The sequence below is a fragment of the Salpingoeca rosetta genome (assembly GCF_000188695.1).
Source record: "Salpingoeca rosetta unplaced genomic scaffold supercont1.21, whole genome shotgun sequence".
In the NCBI taxonomy this organism is placed as follows: Eukaryota; class Choanoflagellata; order Craspedida; family Salpingoecidae; genus Salpingoeca; species Salpingoeca rosetta.
In genome coordinates this window covers 710,462-732,961 of record NW_004754913.1, presented here as the reverse complement: position 1 = coordinate 732,961, position 22,500 = coordinate 710,462, and the positions used below count along the sequence as shown (strand labels likewise).

At 57.1% G+C, this 22,500-nt stretch overlaps 5 protein-coding genes across 5 annotated transcripts in view; 2 read left to right on the top strand and 3 right to left on the bottom strand.

The window, feature by feature from the left end:
* The window catches only part of PTSG_08171 (paramyosin), a 12,093-nt gene extending 11,458 nt beyond the window's left edge, over window positions 1–635 (bottom strand). Inside the window, exons 1-2 of the mRNA XM_004991138.1 lie at window positions 546–635; window positions 1–152 (exon numbers count right to left, since the gene is read on the bottom strand). The exon at window positions 1–152 is cut by the window's left edge and continues 172 nt beyond it. Of these exons, the coding sequence (XP_004991195.1) occupies window positions 1–152; window positions 546–575 (182 nt within the window). The 5' untranslated portion in view covers window positions 576–635. The remainder of the gene's footprint in view (window positions 153–545) is intronic.
* Window positions 636–869: 234 nt separating this feature from the next.
* PTSG_08170 (uncharacterized protein) lies at window positions 870–5,261 on the bottom strand (the record flags this gene model as incomplete). Its single annotated transcript, XM_004991137.1, has 14 exons — window positions 870–1,129; window positions 1,391–1,485; window positions 1,694–1,796; window positions 1,984–2,101; window positions 2,272–2,328; window positions 2,471–2,662; window positions 2,832–2,879; window positions 3,203–3,310; window positions 3,623–3,715; window positions 3,905–4,002; window positions 4,134–4,227; window positions 4,361–4,446; window positions 4,627–4,699; window positions 4,986–5,261. 14 exons carry the CDS (start codon window positions 5,259–5,261, stop codon window positions 870–872), a joined length of 1,701 nt encoding a protein of 566 aa, XP_004991194.1.
* A 75-nt stretch (window positions 5,262–5,336) lies between these two features.
* On the top strand, window positions 5,337–8,778 carry PTSG_08169 (uncharacterized protein). Its single transcript, XM_004991136.1, has 11 exons — window positions 5,337–5,483; window positions 5,694–5,781; window positions 5,943–6,033; window positions 6,193–6,264; window positions 6,415–6,610; window positions 6,921–7,011; window positions 7,177–7,364; window positions 7,628–7,688; window positions 7,930–8,004; window positions 8,138–8,200; window positions 8,377–8,778. The coding sequence occupies exons 1-11, from the start codon at window positions 5,374–5,376 to the stop codon at window positions 8,548–8,550; spliced, it is 1,209 nt and encodes a 402-aa protein (XP_004991193.1). The 5' UTR covers window positions 5,337–5,373; the 3' UTR covers window positions 8,551–8,778.
* A 197-nt stretch (window positions 8,779–8,975) lies between these two features.
* Window positions 8,976–13,005, bottom strand: PTSG_08168 (uncharacterized protein; the record flags this gene model as incomplete). The annotated part of the gene is made up of 7 exons (XM_004991135.1): window positions 12,860–13,005; window positions 12,152–12,571; window positions 11,618–11,926; window positions 11,267–11,364; window positions 9,452–10,993; window positions 9,248–9,313; window positions 8,976–9,042 (listed from the first exon to the last, which is right to left on the bottom strand). Exons 1-7 carry the CDS (start codon window positions 12,956–12,958, stop codon window positions 8,976–8,978), a joined length of 2,601 nt encoding a protein of 866 aa, XP_004991192.1. The 5' UTR covers window positions 12,959–13,005.
* Window positions 13,006–14,010: 1,005 nt separating this feature from the next.
* On the top strand, window positions 14,011–22,315 carry PTSG_08167 (collagen triple helix repeat protein; the record flags this gene model as incomplete). The annotated part of the gene is made up of 4 exons (XM_004991134.1): window positions 14,011–14,724; window positions 14,863–15,877; window positions 16,104–16,202; window positions 16,457–22,315. 4 exons carry the CDS (start codon window positions 14,011–14,013, stop codon window positions 22,042–22,044), a joined length of 7,416 nt encoding a protein of 2,471 aa, XP_004991191.1. The 3' UTR covers window positions 22,045–22,315.
* Between the last annotated feature and the right edge of the window lie 185 nt (window positions 22,316–22,500).

Below are 22,500 nucleotides of genomic sequence, written 5' to 3'. Positions count from 1 at the left end.
GGATTGTCGTGAAGCTTTGCCGAGCATGTGCGCTCCGCGAGGCTTTCGACGAGCTGCACCAAGTTCTTTCCCTTTCCCAGATCCTCCACCACATCGTTCAGGGGCGGCAAGTGGCGCTTCTGCAGCCGCTGATTCACCCAGCGCGTGAAGATCTACATGATTTTGTGGGCATGTGTGTTTGCGTGTGTGTATGTGTTTGCGTGCGTGTGTGCAATGCGCATGCCGTAACGTATGTGTGCGTGCGTGTGCACATGTAGTGTGCGTGCGGCGGTCAGTATGTTGCAGCCAAAACGCGCGCACGCATCCGGATGTCCACGGGTCCACTGGCAGGACACGCAGGACCACCAACAACACGCGGCAAGAAACAGGCACACTGCACAACCAAAACTCGCGTGCCATGCTACACTTGCCACGATCGCGTGTGCGTCCAATAACAAGCACCATCAAGCACACACACACAAGTTACAGGCACTCTAGTTCACTGCATGCACTGCGTTTCGACGCCACCCACTGCATCAGTCGCCTGCCTTTCATCATCAACACACCTTGCGCTGCAGGCGAATCCAGTCCGCCATCTTTCGCACTCTGCTGTGGCTTGGCTTTGTTTTGTTGTTGCTTTGTTGTTTGGGGTGCGCAAAACACAGCCAACAGTTAAATGTCCATCAAATCTTGAACAGCACAGGAAAAAAAAACACACAGGTGCCTGCCTGCAAGCAACTTCTTTGCTGTGTTCTGGCTGGTGTGTTGGTCGCAGTGCATCGGTGCTTCACAACGCACACGCCACCATCTCCAATCCTTCGACCCTCCCTTCTATTCTCCCTTCTTTGGTTCCCTGCCTCCCTCTTCATCCTTCCCCCCACTTCTCTCTACTAGACAGCGACCGAGTCAAACATGTCGTGGCTGGAGGTGCCGTTGAGATACGCCAGGAGTTCCTCCATGGTGTGCGTGATGGGAGAGCCGTCCTCACTGCGCTCAAATTCAAGCACCTCGCCATCTTCTCCTTCTCCTCCTTGGTCTCCGCTGTGGTTGCTTGCAAGCACGCTGCTGCCTGTGTGTGAGGGCTGGCCGTGACGGCGAGACGACCGCTGTCTTCGGGCTGCTGATGGGCTCGCTCGAGAGCGCCGGTCGTCTGGAGGGCCACACAAGTCATGTCAACACACACACACACACACACACACACACACACACACACACACACACACACACACACACACACACACACACACACACACACACAGTGTCGTGAGTGTGGGTGTAGATTGACAGTCAATGGTCCAACATTTCGAGTTGGGTGGAGTCCCACAGGGCTCCAGCACCAGAGACAAACACAACAACGGGGTTCGTGCATATGCCAGCACCAACGACATGGGCACGGGCGCTTGAAACCTACGCTGGGCGGCGGCGCGCTTGCGGCTTGCGTACTCGGCGCCAATGATCATGTCGTCCCAGACAGATATCAGCAAAGGGACCTTGTACCCTTGCACCCTAAAACCCCAGAGAAACAACATCGAGCCATGAAATCAGTGCTGACAGCGTCGCAAATGAACGGGCGAGCGGGGGTGCCACATCACAACAAGCAACGACCCAGACCCGGAGCAGACAAGATCGAGACCAAAGGAGGCAAAAGAACACAGGCACAGCAGTTTCAACCAATGAACGGGGAAGGAGCGGCTTGTTTGTTGCTGCTACTCACTGGGAGACGTAAGTGCGATACGCGCTCTCGTGTGCCTTTGCAGCAATCTTGGCGCAGGACCACATGCTCGGTGTCCATTCAGAGGCATGCACATCGTCGGCCTCTGTGGGTATTGAGCAGAGTGATGCGAAATACAGGAAGACGAACAACGCCAATCGAGGTGGGCGAGTGTGATGGTGCCCGTGACGGTGACGGCATGACGAACATCAAATCGAATGGAGAGACGCAACAGAGACAAACAAGCCGTGCCGCAGTTGTACGAAGAGCCTTCAAGTCAGAGAACAACCCACCTGATGTGTTGGCGACGTAGTCATGAAGGATGTCAAGGCGCCCAAGAAGAACCAACACACCAAACATTTCAAACGCCTGACACAGCACCAGAATCACGATGCTCACAATGTACCACGCCTGCGCAAGTCAGAGGGGAATATAAGATTGTGTGTGTGTGTGTGTGTGTGTGTGTGTGTGTGTGTGTGTGTGTGTGTGTGTGTGTGTGTGTGCATGCGTGCGCTTCGAGTGTTAGCTTCCACCAGTGCAAAGGCACCGTGCAAACACTCCATGCCCTTGCAATGGCCAACCTGGAAAAAGGGCTCAAAGGAATCAAAGTCGATGATGAAGAGAACCAAGCTGTGTACCTGCACACCGACAATGCAGTGTTAACGTGAATGAAGCATTCGTGGCAACCGATGGGAACTTGATGTCGCTCAAGTGCCACGCTTCATATGGCTTCAACGCATGCACACAATCGTCATCAGAACATCACACCGTCACACTCACAAAGGCGTAGACTTTGGAGATGAAGAAGAAGACCAGCCCCGCAGAGAAGGCGTCGCGAAGGGTGCGAGTACGGCAGCCGGTCAAGTAAATGATGTACGCAATGCCGAGGACGAGATCGAAAGACTCACCCCACAGCTGCACGCCAAAGATGCGCAGGACTGCAGCTTTGCAGTTTTCCTCTCCTGGTCCAGTCTGCACACGGCGCACCACAACACACCGAAAGTACATGCCAAGCACGCTCACGTGATGCGAGCAAAAACACCGAATGAACGATCAAGTTGCTCGTTCGCATGTGCCACACGACACCTTCCCCCAAAGAACAGATTGATGAAACAGGTATCACAGAGAATGCCATGCGCACCGAGCAGAAGCGATGGCGCAGGCCGCCGTCCAGGAACATGGCCGGTGCCTGCAGGCAAGCAAAACACGTGGAAACAAAGAAGGCGGCGGTCAACGGAACGACAGCATGTCACAAACTTTCAAGGGCAAGCTTGCATAATTCCACGTACGCAACAAGGAAGTATTGACAGTCAGACACATGGGCATATGGACACATGGAGAAATGTACACATGCACACATGGACTTTGTGCAGTAGAATTCGACACACACACATACACACACGCACACGCACACACGCACACGCACACATACACGCATGCACACACATTTGTACACACACGCACACACACACACACGCACGCACACGCACACATACACATACACGCACGCACCGTCATGAGGCAGACGTGATGCAGCACTGCGGCCCAAGCCCAGTTGTGGCGCTGGTGCAAATCAAGAATGCTCAAGCCAACGTACAGCACAAGCACAATCGGCGTCACCTGTGTGACACAGGTATCAAGTCAGATAAGTGAGCGAGATGATATTGTGAAAAGTGAGAGCATTAGGGTGTATGTGGTTGTCTGGCTGCACGGCACAGATAGCACACCGCTTGAGCATGCACGCGCTGCCTCGGTGATGTCTCCCTATCACCTGCCTGCTCTTCGTTGCCGCTTCATTTCACCCTCACCCCCCGCCCCTCTTCTCCTTTCTTCCCTTCCCTCAACTTCCAGACTTCCCTTCCCTCCACTTCACTCCACTCCCTTTCTCCTTCTCTTCCTCTTGACATCACTTGCAAGTTGTCGCTGACAAACCTGTGCAAACCATGCCGTGTCGTAGTCTCGACCATAGTCACGGATCCACAGCACGTCAAATGCCCACACAAACACGAAAAAGTCCGCACATGTCTGGAAAGAAATAGCAATGAAAACGCAAGCAAGGGACACACAGGGGCACCCAGGTCAGCAAGACCAACACAGCTGCATGTGCATTAAGAGTGTTTCGAAGCGTGCGCAACAGCAACCAGCAACAGCAACGGAGGTGGCGTTGAAGAATGGCTTTGATCTTGCCTGCAAGCACCCAAGACATGCACGTACCGCGACGAAGATCTTGCTGAACGCCGACTGAAGATGGATGGGAAGGCGGTTGAATGCGCGACTGTACAGGGCAGTGCCTGCACGCACAAAGCTCTTGGCTGGGCACGCGCACAAACACATGCGTGAGAGAACGTGGGTGGTGGTCGGAGCAACAGCAGAGGCAGCCACGGCAGCACAAGCGTCCACGATAACAGCAACAGTCGCAGCCGCAGCATGCACAGCAACGCACCAAGATGTAGGATGACGGCCACAAGTCCCAGCAGGGGGAGCGAGTGCACTGCCACAAAGTCAAAGGCTGCTTCGTTGGCGTTGTGGAAAGGCCGCTGCACCGATATGACACGCAAGCCAAACCCAGGGGCAAAATGAACACCCAAGTACTCAAAGTGCGTGGGTCAATGTGCGAGGGATTCAAAAGCAAGAAGTACTCGAGCTATGCTGCTGTGATGACGTTCTTACGTAGGAGAGGGTGGCCACGTAGCTGATGAGGATGATGGCGAACATGGCTCCAACAGACCAGCCAACAGCTCGGTGCAACTGTGTGTCTGAGAACAAGCAACAAACGACGAGCAACACAAAAAAAAAAAAAAGCAAACACGAAGGGGGGTGGATGATGCGGCAGCGGTCAACACATGACACTTGTCACGAACACTGACGTACGCACACACACGCACACACACACGCACACGCACATGCAAGAATCATAAACACAGCATCGTACTCACCAGGAAACTGGGCACGGTCGCTCATGTCTGCGCGCGGCAGCAAGGCAGGAATGCCCTTGAACCGGTTCACGGCCTAACTTGCGACAGCGCAAAGAAGTTGGTGAAGAAGAAGCAACTCAAACACACCGGCACACAAGCAGTTCCGCAGGCTGCCAACACAGCGCATGCACACTTGCACAGCACGGCAAAACAAAGCACGAGCCTTGCGTACACCCGTGCAACAGACAAACAAACAAAAAACAAAACACACACACACACACATAAACACATGCATACAGAACATACACACACAAAACATACACACACAAAACATACACACACAAAACACACATACACATATAGCAGAACAGAGCACTTGCCTGGATGGCAGTGCCCGCTTGACGCCATCGTGCTCTGGCAATTGAAGATGGGGTTCGTTGTGGTTTGCGAGCGCCATCCTGCGTCCGTGCTGGCGTTACCCTTGGCTCCCCCTCATCTCTTCCTCTTCGTGCTTGCTCTTGCTCTTGTTGTTGGTGCTCCTGCGCTTGCTGTTGGGCTCGGGTGTCGCTGGAAGCAGCGGCAGCTGTAGCAGTGGAAGCCTCCGGCTGCTGCTGCTGCTGTTCGTGCTGTGCGCTTGCTTCTTCGTCTCGGGTCATCCTTCCTGGTCACCCACTTGCAAGCAAACGGTCGAAAAGTGACGGGCAGCATTGCGAATCGCCCAAATCCAACAACGCCAAAACAGCATCCACCATCGACTGCTCTGCACTGATGTCGAGGGCCAACTCTGCCGGCACACGCCGGGTCGTGAGCTCGCGTGGCAGCAGCGCCACCGCCCGCAGCCAGCCAAACATGATGACCGTTCTCTCAGGAGGCAACGAGTGCGTTTGAATGCATCTGCATACGTCTGCGTGACTCGGGGTTGCCGTCGGAAAGAGTGAGGTTGTGATGGTGTGATGGTGTGGGAGAGTGTGGGAGTGTGATCGCAGTCGCGTCCCCATATTGTGCATGCCTGGCTGAATGTCCACACACACACACACACATACACAAACATACACACACACACAAACACACACACACACACACTGTAGAGGTGGCATGCCACAGGTATCGCATGCACCACCTCGCCCATCGTCTTCACGACCGAGCACCACAGGAACCGGCCGCAGCAGAACCACGGTACTTCCGCACATTTGCGCACTGTTGCGGTAGAAAAGGGCGAGACGCTGGGTGCCGCACACTATTGCGCCCATGCTTCGCCTGCCTCTTTCCCTTTCCTGCCTGATACGCTTCTCACCTCACATGCACACATGATACACACAATTCCCACATGTATGCAGAGGCAGTCCGTGCCGGAGGGTGGCCTGACGCAGTTGTCGGGACCGCCCATGGCTGAACGACAGCCTGAGGCGCAATCCGCCGAAGATCGAGGTGTGCATGCATGTGTGTCTGTGTGTCTGTGTGTTTATGAGTGTGTGTGTGTGTGTGTAGGAGGGGACGGGAATTTAGGAGGCTCAGAAACATATCTGCGCCTGTGCTCGGCACGCTGATGGTCCTGACACTGCATTGCGTTGCTTTGTGTCTGAACAGCTCTGGCTCGTGCCATGGACAAAATACAGCGCCTTGATGTGAAGCTGCACGAAATTCTTGCGCGTGAAAGAGGTGCGCCACCACGCGTGTCTACTCGTGTCGTGTATGTTGACGTCGAATTCATGTGCGCGCGGGACTTGTTTCCATGTGCTTGAGTTGTGTTGCATGGGCATTCCCTTTCATGATGTCACACACATGCACATTCCCACACACATTCACAAGATGTGAAGCGACGCGGCAGAACGGATGGTGATGACAACGATGGCGAAGCGTCTGAGGACGATGGTAGCGACGGTGACGATGGCGGTGTTGGGTTTTTCACAACACAGCCACCAGAGAGCGTTGGGGGCAGCGGAAGTGAGAATGAGGATCATGACGGCAATGATACCGGCGATGCTCCCAAGCAAAAAGGGAAACGGTGCGTGCGTGTGTGCGTGTGCGTGTGTACGTGTGTGTGTGCGTGCGTGTGTGTGTGTGTGTGTGTCTGAGTGTGTGCGTCTGAGTGTGTGTGTGCGTGCGTGCGTGCGTATGTGTGTGTGTGTGTACGTGTGTGTGTACGTGTGTGTGTACGTGTGTGTGTGTGTGTGCGCGCGCGCGTGTGTGTGTGTGTGTGCGTCTGAGTGTGTGTCTGTGTACTTGCTTTGCACCCATGATAAGCTAGGGGAATATGGATGTGCGTGCTTAATCACTCCCAACATGCATGTCGATGATTACGTGATAACAAACAGGAAAGGAAAGCGTGGCGGTGCGGAAGGCAAGGGAGCATCGGGCGACAAATTGAAACAAAAGCAGCAAGACAAGATCCAACGCAACATCAAGGTGGGCCTTTGAAGCAACGAGGCACCCTCAATGCTACTGTTCAAGTTGTGTTTGTGGGTTCCATCATACACTTACGCACAACTACCCACTCCCATGCACACACACACACACACTCTCTCTCTCTCACACACACTCACACATACACTTGCATCGTTCGTGTCACAGCTGGCGGCGGACGGCAAAGCCGGTGTGCTGGCCATGACGCCCGAGGAGAAGGAGCGACTTAACGAATTGCTGGCAGACATTGATTCCATTGACGAGTCTGTTTCAGAACTGGAAGAAACATCCGTGCGCCAGGCGCCCAACCCATACCGGTTGGACGAAGCCGTGCAGCAGCTCGCAGACATTGACAGGTGCGTGTGAATACATGCATATGTGTACCGCGGGAAAGAGTGTGAACTCCGCGCAAGTGCATGTACTACTGCCTGTGTGTGTGTGGGGGGGGGGGCAGGGGATCAATTTGCCTGCTAACATGTCGCCATTCTCGTGACACGGTTGACCTTTATGTGTATGTATGTGTATGTATGTGTGTGTGCGTGTGTGTGTGTGTGTGTGTGTGTGTGTGTGTGTGTGTGTGTGTGTGTGTGTGTGTGTGTGTGTGTGTGTGTGTGTACAGACGACTGGAAGTGATGACACGCGGCCGCCAGAGTATTGCATCCTCCGTGCGGACATCGAATGTACGGCATCACACACACACACACACACACATACACACACACACACACACACACACACACACACACACACACACACACACACACACACTTGTGTCGTCACGGTGCTGAGATTGTGTCACCAGGACAACAATACGTGCTCGTCATCCTCTTTACGCCTTCTTTCTTTGCTGCACAGACTCACACACTCATCTTGTCACATTCACATCAACACACACACACACATGCACGCACGCAACGACAGGTTCCATCTGAGCTTGGGTCTCTCTTTGCCGGACATTCCAAAGTCAAGGAGGCCTTGCGAAATGAAGACGACGAGGTGCGTGTGTATGCATATACGTACGTGAATTCCGGGTTGCACGTGTGCGTGTGCGCGCGCGTGTGTGCGTGTGTGCTCAGCGCTCACGCTTGAACAATATCCATCTCGTGATGCGCACAATTCAATTCTTCAGGCGCGTGCAAGTTTAGCGGCGATTGACAGCGAAATCGAACGGCTTCGACATCTCCCAGCAGAGGTAAGATCGACGCTACACACACACACACACTCTCTCTCTCTCTGTGTCTGTGTGTCTCTCTCTCACTGTCTCTCTCTCACTGTCTCTGTCACACACACACACACACACACACACACACACACACACACACACACACACACACACACACACACACACACACACACACACACGCACAGGGCGAGGCAGTGGATGAGCGCATGCTGGAGATGCTGATGATGGAAGCGCAGGCGGAGCAGGCGTACTATGATCAAGTGGACGCACACGCGCAGCAGCTGGACAACTACAGCAACGCTGGCCCAACTGCCGACAACCACGATGATGAGGATGATGGCAACGCGCCAGCACAATAACGTTGTGGCATGAGCTGTATTGTCTGTGTGTGTGTGTGTGTGTGTTGCGTTTTGTTTTGAACGTGCGGTTTGTCCATGCGTGCACTCGCTTCACTGCACAACGGTGTACATACTTCCTGTTCCTGTACTCGTGTATTCGCGGGGCGCGCTTCAACCAACCTCTCCACTGTAATTCTGACAGCAGGTCTGCCCATTTTCATGACATTCCCGTGTTGTGTTGTTTCGCGCTCGTGTTGTTACTTTGTTTATGTGTGCGTGTGCATATGTTTCTGCTGTGACCCTTGCGAGTGAACCATAATAACAATGGACAAAAGCCACAGCAGCCCCAAACAGGCCGAGAAGTCAACATACTTCGCAATGTCTGCCTCGTCGCTGCTGGCTGCTTGTCTTGGCGGGCTTCATGATACGGGCTGTGGTGCTGTTGCTCAGAGGCCCAGTCGTTTGCGCTCAACCTCTCTTGTCTTTTCTTTCGCGCGCTCTTCCTGCTGTGACCTGCACACAGACGTATTGTGTATGTGTGTGTGTGTGTGTGTGTGTGCATGTGTGTGTGTGTGCATGTGTGTGTGCATGTGTGTGTGTGCATGTGTGTGTGTGTGTGTGAGTCGGCTCAACGAAGTCACCAAGCGACCCGCGAGCGACCTCAAACAAGAACACATGCATGTCACCACACACACACACACACACACACACAACGCACTTTTGGAGTTGCATCTTGAGCCTTAGCTGCATGCGTTCCATGGGCGTCAGCTTCTTCATGTCCACCCTGACGCCATGCAGCACCACAGCAAACACCAGCGAGTGTTTGTCATGACACGAGCAGTTGGGGACTGGAAGGTGTGCCACTTTGAAACTCAACAGGAAACATACACACACACACAGTACACACACACAGTACACTTACTCTGGCAGCTTCTGTTGTGGTGGAGTTGCTGGCGCGGGTGACTTGCCCCGCTGCTTGCGATCATCATGATCGTCACCACCACGTCTAGAACGGTCACGATCACGACGACGGTGCCTGTGATCACGCGCTTCATACCTGCTTGTGCTCCTGCTCCTGCTTGTACCCCTGCTTCGTCGCGATCGCCTGCGTTCGCCTCGCTCGTTCCTCCTGCTGCTTCGCTCTTGCTCCCGCGTACCAGCGTTCCTCCCTCTCCTGTCCACACTTCTCCCATCGCGATCTCCAACTCTTCTCCTCCGCTCCGCACTCCGACTCCTGCTCCTTCGCCGCCCTCCCCTCCTCTCTCGCCCCCTGCTTCGACTTCGACTGCGGCTGCAACTGCGACGACCACTCCGCACGCGATCATCATCACTGCCGCGCCTGCTGCCTCGCCGCTTCTCGCTGTCTCTGCGCGTTCGTTCGTTACGTGTCCTCTTTTTCCTTCGCACTCCCTTCTTGCTACTGCTGGTGCTGCCCCGCGTTGGCGACGCCGATGCCGAAGAAACATCAGAAGATGACGACGACGATGATGACTGACGTGACGGAGACGGTGATGGTGAAGAGTCATCAGAGCGCAGCACGCGCCGCGCGAGTGACGATGACGTGACGTCACGATCGGGCGTTACGCGCGCCCGCCACGACGGCTCATGCTGGCCCTTCGCCTTGCTGGTGGTGAGGGTGGTGGTGTGAGGGGTGTTGGAGGCATTGGCGGTGGTACCTCCAGCTGTTGCCACAATTGTGGCTGCTGCTGATGGGTGGAATGCAGCAGCGTATGTGCTGTCGTTCCTCTGTTCGATGGCAGTGAGGCCACCAACATCGCTGTTGTCGCCAGATCCATCCGAGTCACCCATCGTGAACGATGTGATGTAAACGGCCTTGCCCTCCGGCGTCTTGCTCCGCCTGCCTCCACGCGTCCGCGCTGCTCTTCCGCCCCGTCGCCGCCCACCGCGGTCACGATCGCGTCGTCGCTCCCGCGCACCGTATCCGCCGTTGTCATCGTCATCACTACGGACAGACGGCAGTCGCTTGTCAGCGCTGTCGTCGTCGTTGTCTTTGTCCAGTGGAATGGCAAACGCAGGCAGCTTGTTTGGTGGCCTCCTTCCTCGCTCGCTTCGCCTCCCGCCCCTTCTATCTCTGCTGCGCTCCTTGCTATCATGCCTGCGCCTGCTGCTTCCCGAACGTCGCCTGCCACCATACCGACCACCATCGCCATCATCGCCATCATCGCCATCATCGCCGCCACCACCACGTCTCCGACGTCGTCCCCTCCAGTCCGGTGAACGCGACCGAGACGGCCGTTCTCCACGTGCACGTGTGCACGGGTCTCTACCACGGTTGCCACCGCCACCGCCATCACCACCACCATCGTCACCTCCCTGCGTTCCTGCAGATGTTGTTGTTGTTGTTGCTGCTGTGTCTGTGTGCACGGCCGAGTGGTTCTTGAAGCGCCGGAGCTGGTACTGTTTTTGGTCGCGCAGCGCTTTCTCCCGCTGCCGCGTCAGCTCTCTGCAACCAGGGGGGGGCATGGTGAGGGTGGGCATGCGTCAGTGAGTGAGTGAGTGTGTGTGTGTGTGTGTGTGTGTGTGTGTGTGTGTGTGTGTGTGTGTGTGTGTGTGTGTGTGTGTGTGCGTGTGTGTGTGTGTGCGAGTAGTTGAGGCAGCTGGTGTGAGAGAGCACACGCTTGCTGTTGAGTGAGTGCAGATGCGCACACACAAAACATCCAACGCTGTGGTGTCAAAACAACAGCAGCACGTGTCTATGCAAGGCGCAGAACAGCACCTGCTGCGTTCGAGGAATGTGCAAAAGTACGAAATGTCGTATTGGTGCCGTGCAATGCTGTCAATGTCTGCACGATCACGCGAATCAAGCCGCGACAGCTGACGGGCGCACACGTGTGAAGAACAAGGGATGGGGAGGAGCAGGTGGTGCGGTATCGTGTTTGAGTATGGGTTGCACACATGCATGTGGAACAGCGAATGCGCAAATACCCCCACGCACAAACACAGTCACGTCACACACACACACACACACACACACACACACACACACACACACAGTCATACACACACACACACAAACACACAGTCATACAAACACGTACACACGCACACACACATTGCCAAAGCTCACCTCTTGTTCAAGGTCGCGGAGAAGTAGCTTGTGTGCATGCGTGTCATCAATGCCATTCCCGTCATTGTCCTCGTCGTCATCGCTTGCATCGCACATCGCATCCACAGCATTGTCGCCGGCAGGGTGGGTGCTGCCAGCACTGGCGTTCTTGGCGCTGTCAGCTGCAGCGCCGCTGCTTCCCTGCGCCGTGTGCGCTGTGTCTACGACAGCTGCCGAGGCATTGCCACCATAGTCAAAGCCAATGGCAGCAGTGTTGTTTGAGGAGGTTTCTGCTGGTTTCGGTGCGGGCGGTCCTTTGCGCGCAGACAGCTGACACAAGGCACACATATGTTGCCGTGAGTTGTCGTTGGCAGCAATACAAGTATTGAAGAAGCGCAATATGGATAGTGCACGAGAGATAGGCAGACAAGAAAGGCGAGAGAGGGGGATGAATACGGCCAAATGCACACACACACATACACATTCATATACAAATCCACATACACATACATATCCACAAACACACACATACACACATACACACATGCTGCTAACCTGTGGGGAGAATGGATTGCTTGAATCGTCAAGGGCATCGATGAGCCGCAGGTGCTCTGTCTCGGATATACGCTTGAACGCCGTATGCACCAGGTCACGGTACGCCTCGAAGCGGCGCTCAAAGTACTTGCTGCCATGCTGCATGCGCTCGTCGGGCTCGCTGGCGTGCATGGAGCTGGGCTGCGAGCTCACTGTGATGCCAGCGTCGACGTTGGACTCGAGGTCGTGCGCTTCCGCATCCATGAGGTCCATCGCGTCCATGGACGCACGCACGTCGAATCGGTCAATAAGGTGGTCCATGTGGTTCTGCCACGGAACGAGCGTGGCCCGCCCCATGTTGGCGCGCGCCTCACTCTCCGATACAAAGTGAACGTGACATGGCACCCCCTGAAGCCGCAGCAGCTGCAACGGATCCACTTGCTGTTCAGATCAACAAGGGGGGGGGACGGGCGTGTTGAGTGCTGCATAAAAGTGCATATCACACAGACACACATACGAACATGCGCACACGTGTGGACACGAACTTACGCGTATACATACACATACAAACACGCATATATGCAAGTGTACATGCATCCCAGCAGACACACACACACGCGCGAGCACATACACGCACACACAAGCACACATACACATGCATATACGCACACGCGCACACGCACACGCGCGCACCCCACCAACACAACAACCCACAAACTACAGTGCAACCTGCTGGATGGCCTCTGCTTGTCGTTGCTGTGAGCGCTTGCGTGTGGCAGCGACCAGCTCCTTCAAGTGCCGATCATGCTTGCGCGCAGCGTGCCACATCGTCCTCCTCACTGCGCTCAGCGTCTTCCGTCTTTCTTGGCGTGGTTGTAGAAAAGTTGTGCTTGACTTCCGTGAATTTTCCACGCTGCGCTGTTCTCTGGTGGTGTGGAGGAGTGGTTGATTGAGGTTGTGCATGGTGGCTGGTTGGATGACGATGGCACGACGCCACCACCAACAACAGCAGCCGCCAGGCCAACAACAAAAGCCATCTTCACACAGACAATGCAGCATCATGTGCTGTTCTTTACAGCTGTTTTCATCATGGCTTTTGGTTCGTGTATTTGCTCGCTAGCTTGTTTGTTGGCATGCTCGTGTGCAACTGTTATTGTTTATGCCTGATTCTCGAAGGTTGTGCATTGCACTGCCGCGCATGCTCACCGTGGTTCCATGGGACGCAATTAACTGTGACAGATTCTGGTCTTGCTGTTGGCTCAAGTGCCTCTTGGACACACTCAACAAGAACCAGCCTTCAGAGGCCGAGGTGTGACCCTTTGTATTGCGTACATCGTGTGGGTTGTGTGGGTTGTGTGCTTGTGCGGTGTGTACATCGTGTGCGTTGTGCGCGTTGTGTGGGTTGTGTGCTGTGCTTCACAATCCCACATCAAATCTGACTTGCCTAAACCATCTCCCTGGCTTTGTCGCTTGATGCCAACCGCAGCAGGTCCTCGGCCGCTGCAATCAATGCCGTCATGGCGGCAATTTCACGCTTTGCCGTTTGCACAGCTTCCACATCACGTCGTCGATGACTGGCAACAACGTGTCTTGCAAATACCCCAGCAAGGTTCCCAAGCACTGGCTTGTTTGTTGACTTGCTTGCTTGTCCATCCATCTGTGGCATCTACCTCCTCACCCTGTATGCCTCTTGTTTGTCCTGCATGCCTCCTGTTTGTCCTGCATGCCTCCTGTTTGTCTTGTGTGCCTCTTGTTGAAGTTGAATGCTTGCACTCCTTCACGCTTTCCCCTCCTCACTCCCTCATTACTGTATCTGTATCATGGTGGCATCAGGCCCACAACTGGATGTACAAGGCGCATTGACACACCTGACCGCTGCCATGAACGCGTCGCAAGCGCCTCTTACGCCCGAAGCCGTTATGACAGCATATTGCATCCTGCTGACGCCAACAACAACAACAACAACAACAACAACAACAGCAGCAGCAGCAGCAGCAGCAGCAGCCAGTCCGAAGCTCCGTGACTTTGACGTGTATGTACGAGGCCGAAGGCTGACTGCGCCCAGTGAGCTGCTGCCACGCTTCCAGCTCCTCTTGAACGACACCTTCTCTCGCATTCACACGGCCACGACGCAACACCTGTCGCACCTGCATGCGCACACGGCAATCGTCACGGCTGCGGCGGATATGCTGTTTGACGTAACCCTCCGCCTGCGGCCATTCGTCCAGCACAACGACGTTATGGCGTGCGTGCTTGTCAACGCGTTTCTGCAGCAAGGCGGTGTCGCCCTGCCTGTCGTCTACACCAGCAGTGACTCGCTCCATCGGCGCATTGATGAGGCCGTGCACCGCGGGCCCCCGCACGTGCCGGGAGCATTGGCCAAGGCCCTCTTGTCGTCTTACTGCGACATGTTGCAGCGTGATGACCGTGGCCTCGTGCCTGCAGGCATTGTCGCTTCCATCGCTGCCACGGGCAACATCTCTGCTGCTGACATTGACACGTTTTCTCGAAGTGTCTGCAGTTACTATGTGCAGAAGAGCATCGACCATGGCAATGCTGCAGGCGATGCTGCTGTTGCGCCAGCTCCACCCGGGGTGCAGACACCATCTTCCCGGCACCACGGTCGCCGCCGCCTCCTGCATCAACAACAACAACAACAACAACAACAACAACAACAACAACAACAACAACAACAACAACAACAACAACAACAAGTGGTGCATGCTTTGCAGCGGCGAAGCAATCCGCCTGCGCCGGTCGCGGAATCCACGTCCGCATTCATCAACGACTACGACCAACCTGGCGAACTGACATGCGGGCGCGACTACATCCTCACCCACGCAGACAGCACGTACGACAACGCCCACGCTGATCGGCGGTGGCGGTTCACGTGCCAGCCAAGTCGCACCTACCACAGCTATGAGACGGGGTTTGTCAACACACACCAGCAGACCGTGACGTTTCTGTGCCCGGACAACTATGCCATCGCGGGGGTGTACAGCGAGCACGACAACGTGGCAAAGGACAGGCGGTGGCGGTTCCGCTGCAGCCAGATCCTTTCAACCACAGCATCCCAGGGCGCATGCACGTTCTCTGCGCCCTCTACGCTTGGTGGTTCACAATCATTCACCACCCCCACAGGCACGTTTATTCGCGGCGTGTACACCACATACTCCACCAGCGCCCACGACCGGCGCTACTCGTTCTACTACTGCCAGCTCAACTGCGGCAACAACGCGCTTCAGACGCAGTACGCGTGCCAGTGCAAGGACGGGTACACGTTCCAGGGCGGCAGCTGCGTGCGCGGCACCAAAGGCAGCACGGGCCCGCAAGGCGACAAGGGCCCAACGGGGGATGCGGGTGCACAGGGGCCACAGGGGCCACAAGGGCTGCCTGGGGTGGACGGCGATGACGGTGCACCCGGACCGCAGGGCGACAAAGGCGACGTGGGCGAGCAAGGCGCACCTGGTGCAAAGGGGGAGGTGGGCGCACCAGGACCGCAGGGGCCACAGGGCGAACAGGGACCACAGGGGGCACAGGGGGTTGCAGGCGACCCAGGGCCGCAGGGCCCCAAGGGCGATCAAGGCGTGCAGGGCGACCAGGGCCCCGCTGGTGCACCCGGACCCCAGGGGCCTCAGGGGATCAAGGGTGAGCAGGGGGATCAAGGGCCACAGGGAGAACAGGGGCCACAGGGCGCCCAGGGCGACCAAGGCGACGTCGGACCACAGGGGCCGCAGGGTGAACCAGGTGTGTGCTTGTGTGTGTGTGTGTGTCAGGTGTGTGTGTATGTGTGTGCTTGTGTGTGTGTGTGTATGTCAGGTGTGTGTTTGTGTGTGTGATTGTGTGATTGACACGTCCACCGCGCATTTTCCTTCATGTGCACATGAGTATGTGTGATACACATGCCATCACTGCTGCTGTCCTTCATGGCTCCATATTCACAACAACGATCACAACGCGGCTTGTTTGACAGGCGATCCTGGTCCCCAAGGGCCGCAGGGGCCGCAGGGGCCTCAAGGCCCACAGGGCGAACAGGGGCCACAGGGCGACCCAGGACCACAGGGAATTCAAGGTACCATGCGCAGAGAGTGTGTGCATGTGTGTGTGTGTGTGCGTGAATGAGAGATACGCACACACGTATCGCACTTACACACACATGGTCGCATCCACACCAAAACAACCTTCATCATCGTGGTCAGGACAATTGCTTCCATCTCACATTTCCACACACACACACTCTCTCACACTCACACACACACACACATACACACAAACACACACATACACACAAACACATACGTATACGTCCACGCTGCACTGTGCCAGGTCCTGTGGGCGATCCTGGGCCGCAAGGAGTGCAAGGGCCACAGGGCATCAAGGGCGAAACCGGCAACAAAGGAGTACAGGGTCCACAAGGACCCAAAGGCGATCCAGGCCACGATGTGCCGCTCTCTGTGCAGTCTGCACTGTCGTCATCCGTCTCATCCATGCTCAGCAACGGCACAGCACAGTACGCGGCGGTGTCGACAGCGCTTGCAGCGGCGGCAGCCGAGGCACGGTCGCGCGAGGTGCAAGTGTACAACATCATCCTCGACAGCGGTGACGATGCGCGCTCTGTGGAGAGCGACATCAGTGCAGCCATCATCACACTCAAACTCGCCGTCAACAGCGAGAGGACACGCGAATCACAGGCCATCGCCGCCATCAACCAGGACGCGGCTGCCGTCAGCAGTGCTGTGGACACCGAGGGCAACGTGCTACAGTCAGACGTCAGCCACGCCACATCTCGCGCCACATCGGCCGAGGACAGCGTGGCCAGTGCCATTGCCTCCACCAGCCAGCGGTCCCAGGATATGGAAGCATCGCTTGCATCGCGCGTGTCTGGCGTGGCCCGTGATGACTCATCAGCAGCCAGCCGCGCCGCCGCCGCCTCTTCCTCGCTCGCACGCGCCATCTCGCACGAGACGGACCGGGCCACGGGGCAGGAGGCAAGCCTGATATCCGCCCTGCAGAGCACGGAAACATCCACCATGCAAGATGAGGCAGGTCTCAGTGCGAGCGTGAGCCTTGAGGGGCAGCGCGCCGCATCAGAGCGATCACGCATTTCCGGCGCCGTGTCTACGCACGACGACGCCGTGGCGACACACGCCAGCCGTGCTGCTGCCCAGCTCAGCCAGCTCGACGCCAGCATCGCCGGCGAGCACACGCGCGCGAGCACTGCAGAGTCCAATCTCTCTGCCGCGTTGTCCGGTGGCGTGTCAGGGGCGACGTCGTCTGAACACGCCCTCAGCGTCGCCATCAGCAGGGAGCAGTCGCGTGCAGCAGCGCAGCAGGGGCAGCTGGATACCGCGCTGGGTGCGGAGCGCAATCGCACGCGGGCACAGGTGTCGTCCATCGTGTCTGCCGTGTCCAGTGAAGTGCAGCGCAGCGCAGACGCATTGACGCAGCGCGCTGTGTCCATCAACACGGAGGCCGCCCGCGCATCAACCGCCCGTCAACAGTACGGCACGCTGCTGGATGCCGAGGTGTCGCGCGCACGGCAGGAGGAGGCCGTGTTGGCGCAAACGCTGTCTGCTGTGACGACGAACCACAGCGAGCACACGCTTGAGGTGAGCCAGGCCATTTCTTCGGAGAGTGCACGGGGTGGACAGGAAGCGGCGGCCATCGCAAGTGCCATCAGCAACACGCTCACGGACACGCGCCAACAACAAGTGCAACGCCTGGAAAGTGACATTGTGTCGCACGCAACCGTCATGCAAGAACGCGTCAGCTCCGCCACTGTCTCTCTGCAGGCGGAGACCAACCGTGCCGAGTCAGTGGAAAGTGCGCTGTCGAGTGAGCTGAGTGAGGAGACAACACGAGGCCGCGGTGTCCACTCCATCCTCACTTCCTCGCTGCAGTCTGAAGAGACAAGGGCGCAGTCGGATGAAGCAGTGCTGTCACAGCGTGTCTCGCTTGCAGTGTCCTCGTCCCAGTCAGACGAGGCGGCAATTGCGTCGCAGCTGTTGAGTGTGGACGCATCTGTCACGCGTGACCAATCAGCGCTTGCGTCCTCCCTGACGAGCCATGCCTCAAACACCCGCACAGCTGAAGCACAAGTGCTGTCGCTGCTGTCGGACATGCACGTGCGCGCCTCCCAGGCGGAATCCACGCTTCAGATCAGCTTGGTGTCTGCACAGCAAGCAGCGCAGTCGAGCGAAAGCAGCCTGAGCGCGGCCATTTCTCTGCGGGAAAGCACGCGTGCAGCATCACAGCGCTCCATGCTGTCTGTGCAAGCCAGCCTGGCATCGTCGGCAACGGCCCAGCAGCAGGCGGTGCGCAGTCGCGTGTCTGCGGTTGAGAGCAGCGCGCGTGAGCACCGGCAGTCTGTGGCGTCGCTGCTGTCGCACGTGGTATCGAGCACGGCCTCGGGTGTGGATTCGCTCCACGGAATGCTGGCTACGCAGACCAGCAATGCCATTGCAGCAGAAGGAAGCCTGCTGTCCATGATTGGCGAGACCGCATCTGTGGCGCAAGCAGGAGAGTCTTCCCTTGCTGCCGCCATCGTGGGTGCGCAGAGCACGCTGGAGGCTGATGACGATGAGCTGCTGTCTACGCTTCAGGTGCAAACGCAGCAGCAAGTGTCGGCGGATACGTCACTGGCCAGCGACGTGGAGGCCGCCAACACCACCCTCATTGGCAGCGACATGGCATTCGTGTCCATGCTCAAGCAGTCGCACGCTGCCCTCACCATGCAGCTGGAGGAGGAGAAGAACATGACCGCCGCAACAGAAACAGCGCTCTCGTCACAGCTCTCCACGCTTGAGCAGTCGCTGCAAGGGCCTGTCGTCGTTACCGACTTTGCACCCTACAATGACGCGTGTGCCGTCACCACATTCCCTCCAAACATCACAGTTGCACCTCCCAGTACGATCAGCAGCAACAGCAGCAACAGCAGCACCACGAGTCGCAGCAAATTTGGAACCACTGCCACTATGAGCAACAGCGATGTCGACAGTAGGCAAGTTGCAAACAGCAGCACCACCGGAAGCAGCAGCAGCGTGACAAACATGACAACGGCACCGACCACTGCTACCACCATCAGCACTGCCACCACTACGATGATGCCCGAGGCGGCTCCGTCTGCGCTTGTGGTGTCGTCATGCTTGCTTGTGGAGTTCACGGCATGCAGTGAGCGCTTGATTAGCGAACCCACGCTGGCGCACAAGGCGCGTGCGTTTATGGATGACCCGGGTGCGTTTCATGTGGCCGTGGTTTCCACACAGGAGGAGGTGGCGGGCTGGCTGCGCGCAGACAACGACAGCTGGATTGTCAGCACAGACGATGTGCGCGTGCTCTCCACCACCTTTCGCGTGCACGCCGCGCAACCACGGTCATGCGTGCTTGCAAGCAGCAGCATTGCCGTGACCTCGATTGTCACCCCTGTGCCTGTTCCCCAGAACACTTTCACAACCAGCAGCATGGCAAACACCACCACCACCACCACCACCACCACGCCCTTTGCCACCAACAGCACATCAGTGCCAACGACAACAGCGCCGCCGAGCGAACCACAACGGAGACGACGAGAACAACAACAACAGCAAGGGAACGATACAGAGCCCAATACCGCCACCACACCCATGCTCAGCATCGCTATAAACGGCAGCCACAGCAACAGCACAGCGGTGGACTTGCTGCGTGTGTCAGACGTTGCAGGCCTGCTCGTGGCGGTGCACGTGGCCGGGCGGGACAGCAACACTGCGCCTCCCCTGTCGTCACCGCCACTGGGGCTTGCGGATGGCAGTGCTGGTGGCACGCCCACGCTCGTGCGAAGGCTGGCTGTGTTGGAAGAGCAGCTCTCGGCGGCAGCGGCGACCAACACGCTGTTGATGTCGGCCATCAGCGCCGCGGAGACGCAAATGGAGACTGCCCTGGCCCAGGCCGACGGCTTGGAGGAAGAGCTTGCGGCGCGGTGGGAGGAGCTTGCTGCTGCACGCGCATCGAGGGAGGCATCGCGCGAAGCAAGCAGGGAAGAGGAACAGCGCAGACGCGAGCAGTCGACGACAACCACCACGCCTGCCACAACCACGCCTGCTGCCACGACGAGCGGGGCGGGCGGTGACGCCAGTCGACGCGGGGCCGCTGCCGGCGAAACGCCGCTCATGTGGATTGTCATGACCGTGGCCACCTCCATCCTGGTGCTGGTGCTGCTGGTGCTTGTGCTCACCACGTCAAACAGCAGCGTGGTGGTGGTTGACACGGGTGGGCCATCGCACGACGTGTTCCACCTGCTGCGTCAGCCGAGCAAGGTGCCCGAAGACATGACCGAGCAAGTGCTGGTGGGCAGTGGAGGTGTTGCCTACCTGGGCACTGCCGACCCACACACGGATGCGGTGTACGCGACCATGGATGACATTGACGAGTCTGTGTTTGCGGCCAAGGGCGCAGAGAGCAGCGAGGACGACGACGACGCTGTCAACGGCTACCTCGATCTTGACGTGTATGAGAATGGTGAGGAGTACCTCCGCACGGGCCCGGGTGCCGTGGCGGCGGTTGGAGATGTTGGTCTGCAGTTCACGGGCACTGATCATCGACACCACCACCACACGGCCACGACCAACTACAGTTCGAGCGATGAAGACGTGTTCACGGACGACGAGTATGTTGAGGGCGAGAATGATGATGGCGGGTACCTGGACGTGAGCCCCGATGACATTTACGAAGGACCCGAGATTGGCACGCAGTTTGTGTGGCGGGAGAACGACTTGAAGGAGTTGTCTGTAGCGATGGACGAGGAAGGGCAAGGCGCTGCAGAGCATACGGCCAATGGTGGCGGTGACGATGGACTCGGTAATGCTGGGAATGTCCGTGCTGAGGGTGGCGTTGGCGGTGCGGTGAAGCCAGCTGGAGGCAACGAATACTCGCGGCTGCCGAGCGCGGCGCCCGTGGTGATTGCTCGTGAAGGGAAGTCGGGCTACAACAAACTGCACCAGAACACACCTGCAGCACAAGGCGGTAGCACCAGCGCCAGCAGCACCTCAGCCGGTGACCACAAGTATGCCAAGCCCAAGGATCCCAAGTACGACAAGGCAAAGGGAGGCAAGGGTGCGAAGACCACAGCCGCAAGCGGTGATGGTGAGCACAAGTATGCCAAGCCCAAGGATCCCAAGTACGACAAGGCAAAGGGAGGCAAGGGTGCGAAGACCACAGCCGCAAGCGGTGATGGTGAGCACAAGTACGCCAAGCCCAAGGATCCCAAGTACGACAAGGCAAAGGGAGGCAAGGGTGCGAAGACCACAGCCGCAAGCGGTGATGGTGAGCACAAGTACGCCAAGCCCAAGGATCCCAAGTACGACAAGGCAAAGGGAGGCAAGGGTGCGAAGACCACAGCCGCAAGCGGTGATGGTGAGCACAAGTACGCCAAGCCCAAGGATCCCAAGTACGACAAGGCAAAGGGAGGCAAGGGTGCGAAGACCACAGCCGCAAGCGGTGATGGTGAGCACAAGTATGCCAAGCCCAAGGATCCCAAGTACGACAAGGCAAAGGGAGGCAAGGGTGCGAAGACCACAGCCGCAAGCGGTGATGGTGAGCACAAGTACGCCAAGCCCAAGGATCCCAAGTACGACAAGGCAAAGGGAGGCAAGGGTGCGAAGACCACAGCCGCAAGTGGTGATGGTGAGCACAAGTACGCCAAGCCCAAGGATCCCAAGTACGACAAGGCAAAGGGAGGCAAGGGTGCGAAGACCACAGCCGCAAGTGGTGATGGTGAGCACAAGTATGCCAAGCCCAAGGATCCCAAGTACGACAAGGCAAAGAGCAGAGCGGCGAGTACAGCGAGTTCCGTCCATGGCAAGCGCACCAACGCCCGCATGGCAGACCCCGTTTATGCTGACGTGGACTGGAGCGATGATGACTATGAGTTTGGATTTTGACGACGACGACGATGACGGGCACGTTAATCGCCGCCCAGCGCAGGACCCGTGTACTCCGAAGGCGCCGTGTACGAGGATGTGGACGATGGAGACGCCGTGTACGCGCTCCCCACAGACTTTGCGTGATCTTCGGGGCTGCGCGTGTGCGTGTGTAGACGTGAGAGAGTGTGTGTGAAATGTGAGGGTGTGTATATGTGTGTGTGTGTGTGAAATGTGTGTGTGTGTGTGTATATGTGTGTGTGTGTGAAATGTGTGTGTGTGTGTGTGTGTGTGTGTGAGAGAGGGTGCGTGTGTGTGTGTGTGTGTGTGTGTGTGTGTGTGGAACTGTGAGTGTGTTGGACGTGAGTGGCTGTCGTTGTGTTGGCGGTTACTGGTATTACAGTTAATTGATATGGTTTCGTTTCAGGTGCTTTAATTTTTCTTGCCTTGCTATTTGACACCCCCATGTCTTGTTGT

What these genes read in the sequence shown, in the direction of transcription:
- PTSG_08169 (XM_004991136.1), top strand. Translation starts at nt 5,374, where the DNA reads ATGTCGAGGGCCAACTCTGCCGGCACACGCCGGGTCGTGAGCTCGCGT. An exon ending in GCAATCCGCCGAAGATCGAG is followed by an intron (nt 6,034 to 6,192) that starts GTGTGCATGCAT and finishes GTGTCTGAACAG; the next exon opens with CTCTGGCTCGTGCCATGGAC. An exon ending in CCCAAGCAAAAAGGGAAACG is followed by an intron (nt 6,611 to 6,920) that starts GTGCGTGCGTGT and finishes GATAACAAACAG; the next exon opens with GAAAGGAAAGCGTGGCGGTG.